The sequence below is a fragment of the Rhodotorula graminis genome, assembly GCF_001329695.1.
Source record: "Rhodotorula graminis WP1 unplaced genomic scaffold RHOBAscaffold_7, whole genome shotgun sequence".
In the NCBI taxonomy this organism is placed as follows: domain Eukaryota; kingdom Fungi; phylum Basidiomycota; class Microbotryomycetes; order Sporidiobolales; family Sporidiobolaceae; genus Rhodotorula; species Rhodotorula graminis.
In genome coordinates this window covers 577,949-586,394 of record NW_017264934.1, presented here as the reverse complement: position 1 = coordinate 586,394, position 8,446 = coordinate 577,949, and the positions used below count along the sequence as shown (strand labels likewise).

The following is an 8,446-nucleotide window of genomic DNA, read 5'->3' as shown; positions in this document are numbered from 1 at the left end:
CGCTGAGGTCGAGCGCCTCATCCAGCTCGAGGTGGCGGCGCAGGTGCAGCGCTTGACGGCCAACGCCGGGCGCGCCGTCAGCCCGCGCAGCGACGCCGAGGCGGCTGAGCCGTCGGGGTCGGGCTCGCGCCCGGCGGCAGCAGCAGCGGCGGCGGCGGCGGTGACGGCGGCGAGCGCGACGGCGGGCAAGAAGCGGACCAAGGAGCGGACGGCCGAGCGGGCAAGGGAGCTGCTGCGGGAGAGGGAGCGTGAGGACGAGGCCAAGAGGGCCAGGGAGAAGGCGAGGAAGGACAAGGAGCGCAAGGAGAAGGAGCGCAAGGAGAAGGAGCGCAAGGAGAAGGAGAAGCGGGACAAGGCCAAGGAGCCGGAGCTCGGGACGGGTTTGGGCAAGACGGACGCGAGGATCCTCATCCCGGGCGGCGGCAACGCTCAGCTTCACGGTGCGCCTTCTTCTCCTCTCTCACCTCTCGCGCACGACCGGTTCTGACTCTGTGCGCCCCGCAGGCTTCGACGGCCGCGGCAACAAGCTGCGCCACATGGTCGACACGGGCTCATCCCTCCTCGCCGTCTCGCACGTCGGCGACATCGTCGAGTTCGCCTGCCAGTCGACCTCGCTCGCCTCGACGGTGCGCAAGCTCTACTCGAGCAAGGACGACAAGTTTCGCGTCGACGACTTTGCGTGGTCCGACACCAAGGACACGCTCCTCGTCGGCTACCTCGGCGCCAAGGACGGCAAGGACCTCGCCCGACCGGCGCATCAAGTCATCCTGTATCGTCGCGAGGACACGCCTGTGCGTCCCGCATGCCCCATCCCGACTCGTTCCTGAGCGGCACTCACGCCTGAGGCCCTTTGCTCCCGCAGTCGGGTACCGCGCTCATCCCGAGCAAGCTCGACGAGCGCCCTCACACCGCCGGCGGCGTGACGGCCATCGCGACGCTGCCAGGAGCAGGCCGACTGCGCTTCATCACCGGCGGCGAGGACAAGAAGTGCGTCGTCCCTCTCGAGCCGAGCCTGTCCTCCAGTCACTCACCTCCTTGCGCTGCATCTGCAGGCTGTACCTCTGGACGAGGTCGCGCGCGACGCAGGACATCAAGACGGCCAACATCCGGTCCGAGCACTCGTCCATGATCACGAGCATCTCGACGATCGAGCACCAGGACTGGGTCGTCTCGGGCGGCAAGGACAAACGCGTGCGCCTCGCTCTCGTTTTCCGCGTCAGATTGTCGCACGCCTACTCACTCGCGACACGGCGTGCCCGCAGGTGTTCGCGTACGACCTCGACCGCATGGCGTCGACCTGGCAGGCGCTCCTCCACAGCCCGGTCATGACCGTCTCGCAGGTCCCGTTCGACCCGCACCTCATCCTCGCTCGCGTCGCCGCTCCCTCGAACCAGTTCACCGTGTTCGACATCCGCTCGAGCACCAAGGCGGTCCTCAGTTTTGGCTATGACCTCGCACGTGCGTCCCGCCGCTCCCTTCCTCGTGCGAAAACGTGCGCCTCACCTCTTTCATATCTCGTCGCCTGCAGCCCACACGTCATCGACAGGTGCGCTGTCACCGACGACCATGGGCCGGTACTACCGCGGCGACCACTGCGACAAGGTCTACGCATTCCCTGATTACGAAAACGGCGTCAAGTGCGTCCCGTTTTCTCTCTCTCTTTCTCGCCTCTCTCTCCCAAGCGCACAAGCGCCGAGCAGTCACTGACCTCTTGCGCGCTCGCACACAGGCTGTGGGACCTGCGCAACGTCCGCACGACGCTCTCGAACCGCGACCTCAAGAAGCAGCACCTGAACGGCCTCGCCCGGAGCAAGGTCGTCCAGACCATGTTTCGCGGCCGGGGCGAGCTCGACCTGCTCGAGATGGCTCACTTCTCGAGGCTGTCGATCCGCGGTTGAGCGTTCAGGCGGTCGTCGTCGATGCCGACTCGAGGTGGACGAGGGCCACGTCGGCGGGCGCGGCCAGAGCGAGTTGCGCAGCAGCGCGTCTCTTCCTTACTTTCCTTTTGCATTGCATCTTGTGCCCTTCCCTGTCACTCTCTTTCGCTCCCGTTGCTGCGGCGTAGCAGGTCGGCTCGAGCGAGTCGACGTCCAGGTCGGACGAGTCTCAGGGTTTCCGTGCTCACCACCAGCGCCGCTGCGAGCTCTTCTGGTTCTGGTACAGCTACAGTAGCTTGCACCTGTACTGCAAAGAGTCGCTGCACAAAGCGCGCGACAGAGGAAGCGCGAGCGCCATTGGAGCGCGACTTGGACGCGTCGAGGTTCGGCGAGTTGGCTCGCTCCCTCACCCTCACTCTCTCCCCCCCTCGCACTCGCACCCTCTCCGACCATCCTCAGCGACGCCCTGATGGCACCCGCTCCCAAGAGCACGCCCCCGCGCTTCGCCACCGACCTCACCAACCTCGCGCGCCAGTCGGCCTCGTCGTCCTCGTCCGCCAAGCGCCCCTCCACGTACCGCCAGACGAGCCTCGCCGACTCGCGCTTCTTCCGCTCGACGCCCCCTGCCCCAGTCGCTCCGCCCACGAGCAGCCCGAGCCCGTCCGCCGCCGCCGACGCGCCGAGCGTGTTTGGCTCGGACGCGCCGCCGCTCAGCGACGCGTCCAACACGAGCCCCGTCCGGGTCGAGGACGGCGCCTGCGCCCACGACGGCCTCGACGACGAGAGCGTCGACGGTGGCGATGACGGCGACGATGGTGACGAGCGCGAGGCCCGCACCAAGCGCAGGCGGGTCGCCTCGCACGACTCGGTGCCGTCGCGGCGAGGGGCGCAGGCGTGGGCCGAGTTGGGCACGGCGCAGCTCGTCGGGACGTACGGGACGGGCGACAGCGAGGGCAGGGCGCGCATCGAGCCGACGTTCGTCGCGCCCGGGCAGCAGTTTGGCGCGTTCGAGGCCATGCGCAGGAGGGAGTTGGGCTTCCGCGCTGGCACGGCTCACTGTGCGTCCCATTCTCTCTCCCTCTCTCTCTGTCTGCCTTGCGTCTTCAAGGTTCTGACGCCCCCGGGCCCGCAGTGTCGATGCGGCCGTGGCTCCAGACGATCGTGTCGAGCAACGAGGCCGACGTCGCGAGGCTCCCGTCGATCCACCAGCGCCGTCACTTTGCGCCGCCGTTCGCGCTCGCCTTCTCGTACGGTGCGTCCCGAGCTTTCCCTCGCCCCTCGTCGTCCGCAGCACTGACCCCGCCTCCCGAGTCGACAGGCGCCAAGCAGGGAGGGCGCAAGATCGTCGCGGTCGGGGACGAGGAGGGCACGGTCAGCTTTCTCGACGGCGACGAGGACCAGTGGGCGGCAGGTGAGCACACCTTCACGTTCCTGTCCCAGTTATTCGGGCCGTCCCTGACGTCGTCGCCTCGCAGGACCGTCTCGGCATTCGTTCGACGCACACCGCAACGCCATCTTCGACTTGAGCTGGAGCTACGACGATGCGCTCATCGTGCGCCCATCTTTCTCTGCGTCTCGATCCGTACCCTCGCACTGACACGTGATCCTCCCCTCGTCCACAGGCCACCGCGAGCGGCGACCAGACCGTCCACCTGTGGGACACCGAGACGCAGGCCTGCATCGGCGTCCTCGCCGGCCACACTGGCACCGTCAAGAACATCACGTGGGACCCGCACAACCCTTGTGCGTCCCCTTTCCTTCCGTTCTCGCCCCCCTCGCGTCGTCGCTGACCGACCTCGCCGCGCAGACATGCTCTCGACGGCCTCGCGCGACGGCACGATCCGGGTGTGGGACACGCGCGTCAAGGGCTACGCCGACGTCGACATCGAAGGCGCGAGCGCGGTCGGCGCCGTCAACCACATCAAGAACGCGCACGGCGTGCGGGGCAAGACGGCAAAAGGGGTGCGTCCACCTTCTCTCCCTCTCTGCCTCATCCTTGTCAGCGCTGACTCTCGGTCCTCGTGCACGCAGCAGCGCTCGGCCACGAGGAGTGTGACGTCCGTCGCGTACATGTACCACCAGGAGAACCTGCTCGCCTCGGCGGGCTCGGCCGACGGGTGCGTCCCTCCCTCTTTCTCCCTGCCCCTCCTTGCCCTGCCTGTGCGACGTTCGTCCTGACATCGTGTCCCTCTCGCCGACAGCTCGATCAAGGTCTGGGACTTGCGGCGGTCGCACAGCCGGCGCATCAACCCGGCGACTTTCGAGACGAACGACGACGCGCTCCTCAGCACCATGTCGGCTCGCCCGCACGGCATCTCGCACATGACGCTCGCCCCGGACGGCCGCAAGCTGTACGCGCTCTCGACCGACTCGCAGTACGTCCCTTCCCTCGTCGGCCATGTCGGCGCGCGCCCGAGAGGGCGCACAGTCCCTGACCACGCTCTCTCTCCCTCACGCAGCGTGTACGCCTACTCGGCCACCAACCTCACCCACGCCGCCCCCCTCGCCACCTTTCACTCGCCGCAAGCGCGCTACTCGACCTTCTACATCCGCTGCGCCGTCTCGCCCGACTCGCGCTACCTCGCCACGGGCTCGAGCTCGGGCGACGTCTTCATGTGGGACACGGAGGGGCAGGGTACGGCAGGAGAGGCCGTCAGGGTCAAGGGCCACACGCGCGAGGTGAGCGGGCTGGACTGGGGCCACGAGTCGGTGCGTCCCGCTTTCCTCCTCCTTCCCACCTACCTGCGTCCTGTCTGTTCTGTCCTGAGGGGCAGAACAGAGCACTGTGGGCGCACGTGCCCCTTCATGGGCTTCGACTGATTCCTCTTTGCGTGTGCACAGCTCGCCACCTGCTCGGACGACAACCTCGTGCGCTTCTGGCGGTCCGACCCCGCCCTGTCGCGCGCTCGACGGGCAGCCGCATCGGCAGACTGGCAAGATGATCACGAGGGTTGGAGGCTCGGGGACCGGTGGAGCGGCGAGGTTGTCGACGCGGCGTGACCAAGCTGGTCGAGGTCCATGACATCTTTTGGCTTTGCCCTGCCGTAGCCACCGTTTCTTTTCTCTCCGCAATGCCTTTGGTGCCGTGCACGGTGCCCTGTAAGCTGTCTCAAGGCCGGGCCCCTTTCGCTTTCTGCGAGCCTCGCACGAGGAGCGCAGCTCCAGCTAGAGACTGAGTACTTGCAACGAGGTCAAAATACAAGCTCAGGTTTGGGAGGGCAGCTGGAAGCGACTTGGGCTCTGCAGACAGGAGGTGAGAAAAGACGGAGGAGAGAGAGAGAGAGAGAGAGAGAGACGGAGAGAGAAGCAAAACATGAACGTTTATCTTGCTCTCAGGACACCTCGTTGGCCCACTAGCGCAGGGAGCACAGAGGCTGGAGCAAGGTTACCACAAGGTCCATTGTGTGAGAGGGGAAGGTAGGCTGCAGAGGGAGAGAGTGAGAGAGAGGGCTACACCAGGGAAGGAGCAAAGAAGGCCCACCATGCTCTGCTGCTGACCACAGCCTCGGACATGCGGGCATGCCTGCGCTCAAATGGCGGCATTGGTGCAAGATGCTCCACACAGTGAAGCTTAGGGTTGCAGAGTTACAGGGCAGGTCCCTTACAGGAACAAGGCGTGGCGGCATGAAACCCCCAGCCCCTTGGGCTGGACTACGATTTGGCCCGTCACAAAACCTCCTCTGACAGCCCTGTCCAGTTGGGGCAAGATGCTCCACATGGTGAACCTTAGGGTTGTAGAGTTACAGGGCAGGTCACTTACAGGAACAAGGCGTGGCGGCATGAAACCCCCAGCCCCTTAGGCTGCACTACGATTTGGCCCGTCACAAAACCTCCTCTGACAGGCCTGTCCAGTTGGGGCAAGATGCTCCACATGGTGAACCTTAGGGTTGTAGAGTTACAGGGCAGGTCCCTTACAGGAACAAGGCGTGGCGGCATGAAACCCCCAGCCCCTTAGGCTGGACTACGATTTGGCCCGTCACAAAACCTCCTCTGACAGCCCTGTCCAGTTGGGGCAAGATGCTCCACATGGTGAACCTTAGGGTTGTAGAGTTACAGGGCAGGTCACTTGCAGGAACAAGGCGTGGCGGCATGAAACCCCCAGCCCCTTAGGCTGCACTACGATTTGGCCCGTCACAAAACCTCCTCTGACAGGCCTGTCCAGTTGGGGCAAGATGCTCCACATGGTGAACCTTAGGGTCGTAGAGTTACAAGGCAGGTCACTTACAGGAACAAGGCGTGGCGGCATGAAACCCCCAGCCCCTTAGGCTGGACCACGACAAGGCCCCCACACCTGGATCTTGTAACTGACTTGCCCTGAAACTCTCCCGCCCCATCATTCACCTTGTCAACTACCTTCCACCAACAGGACAAGCCCCTGGCAGTAGGTCTTCCCGTGACCCAAATCCTAAGCGGCCCTAAGGCCCCGCAGGTCCGAGGCCCCCACACCTGGATCTTGTGACTGACTTGCCCTGAAACTCTCCCGCCCCATCATTCACCTTGTCAACTACCTTCCACCAACAGGACAAGCCCCTGGCAGTAGGTCTTCCCGTGACCCAAATCCTAAGCGGCCCTAAGGCCCCGCAGGTCCGAGGCCCCCACACCTGGATCTTGTGACTGACTTGCCCTGAAACTCTCCCGCCCCATCAGTAACCTTGTCAACTACCTTCCACCAACAGGACAAGCCCCTGGCGGTAGGTCTTCCCGTGACCCAAATCCCAAGCGGCCCTAAGGCCCCGCAGGTCCGAGGCCCCCACACCTGGATCTTGTAACCGACTTGCCCTGAAACTCTCCCGCCCCATCAATCACCTTGCAACTACCTTCCACCAACAGGACAAGCCCCTGGCAGTAGGTCTTCCTGTGACCCAAATCCTAAGCGGCCCTAAGGCCTTGCAGGTCTGTTGAGTACCTTGTGCCCCCTTGATGGGCTGATCAGGGTCAAGTGAGCGGCGAGCCGTTTTGTAGTCAGACCTAAGGGTGGGAAGGTCCGAGGCTGCCGGGCCATGTTCCTGGGTCTGGCTGAGTACGCTACCACTGCAATTTCGCGAATCTGGCTCCATTACCATCAATGTATACTATTCAATGGTCCTGGTGCCGTGCGGTAGGCTGGGAGACCTCTGCCTCATGGAGCTGTGCGCGCAAACAGTTTGGGGCCAAGACGGTCAGGCTCGCCCGGAACAGGTTCGCCTCTGAGCATGACCCGATGCAATATCGCAAATCTGGCTCCATTACCATCAATGTATACTATTAAATGGTCCTGGTGCCGAGCGGTAGGCTGGGAGACCTCTGCCTCATGGAGCTGTGCGCGCAAACAGTTTGGGGCCAAGACGGTCAGGCTCGCCTGGAACAGGTTTGCCTCTGCAGAACTGGGCCACAAGCTCTGTTCAACCTGTAACCTAGCTAACCATTCAGAGCGTGGCTTACTCTATTATGCCCTGCAAGGGCGGCCCAATCCAACCGTGTCACGGCCGGCTGGAGGGAAAAAGAAGGTGCAGCCTCGTGGGGATGGTCCCGCTGAGCATGCTACCAATGCATTTTCGCAAATCTGGCTCCATTACCATCAATGTATACTATTAAATTGTCCTGGTGCCGTGCGGTAGGCTGGGAGACCTCTGCCTCATGGAGCTGTGCGCGCAAACAGTTTGGGGCCAAGACGGTCAGGCTCGCCTGGAACAGGTTCGCCTCTGAGCATGACCTGATGCAATATCGCAAATCTGGCTCCATTACCATCAATGTATACTATTAAATGGTCCTGGTGCCGAGCGGTAGGCTGGGAGACCTCTGCCTCATGGAGCTGTGCGCGCAAACAGTTTGGGGCCAAGACGGTCAGGCTCGCCCGGAACAGGTCCGCCTCTGCAGAACTGGGCCACAAGCTCCGTTCAACCTGTAACCTAGCTAACCATTCAGAGCGTGTCTTACTCTATTATGCCCTGCGAGGGCGGCCCAATCCAACCGTGTCACGGCCGGCTGGAGGGAAAAAGAAGGTGCAGCCTCGGGGGGATGGTCCCGCTGAGCATGATCCTGATGCAATATCGCAAATCTGGCTCCATTACCATCAATGTATACTATTAAATGGTCCTGGTGCCGAGCGGAAGGCTGGGAGACCTCTGCCTCATGGAGCTGTGCGCGCAAACAGTTTGGGGCCAAGACGGTCAGGCTCGCCCGGAACAGGTTCGCCTCTGAGCATGACCTGATGCAATATCGCAAATCTGGCTCCATTACCATCAATGTATACTATTGAATGGTCCTGGTGCTGTGCGGTAGGCTGGGAGACCTCTGCCTCATGGAGCTGTGCGCGCAAACAGTTTGGGGCCAAGACGGTCAGGCTCGCCCGGAACAGGTCCGCCTCTGAGCATGACCTGATGCAATACCTCAAATCTGGCTCCATTACCATCAATGTATACTATTGAATGGTCCTGGTGCTGTGCGGTAGGCTGGGAGACCTCTGCCTCATGGAGCTGTGCGCGCAAACAGTTTGGGGCCAAGGCGGTCAGGCTTGCCTGGAACAGGTTCGCCTCTGCAGAACTGGGCCACAAGCTCCGTTCAACCTGTAACCTAGCTAACCCTTCAGA

General features: G+C 63.1%; 2 protein-coding genes across 2 annotated transcripts; both read left to right on the top strand.

The window, feature by feature from the left end:
• Nucleotides 1-1,108: 1,108 nt before the first annotated feature.
• Nucleotides 1,109-2,035, top strand: RHOBADRAFT_66488 (uncharacterized protein). Its single transcript, XM_018418982.1, has 4 exons — nt 1,109-1,191; nt 1,263-1,458; nt 1,529-1,637; nt 1,730-2,035. Exons 1-4 carry the CDS (start codon nt 1,126-1,128, stop codon nt 1,896-1,898), a joined length of 540 nt encoding a protein of 179 aa, XP_018270850.1. The 5' UTR covers nt 1,109-1,125; the 3' UTR covers nt 1,899-2,035.
• A 311-nt stretch (nt 2,036-2,346) lies between these two features.
• RHOBADRAFT_53739 (uncharacterized protein) lies at nt 2,347-4,877 on the top strand (the record flags this gene model as incomplete). The annotated part of the gene is made up of 10 exons (XM_018416985.1): nt 2,347-2,935; nt 3,010-3,129; nt 3,196-3,288; nt 3,353-3,429; nt 3,500-3,620; nt 3,685-3,839; nt 3,909-3,994; nt 4,079-4,252; nt 4,337-4,586; nt 4,719-4,877. 10 exons carry the CDS (start codon nt 2,347-2,349, stop codon nt 4,875-4,877), a joined length of 1,824 nt encoding a protein of 607 aa, XP_018270849.1.
• Nucleotides 4,878-8,446: the final 3,569 nt, after the last annotated feature.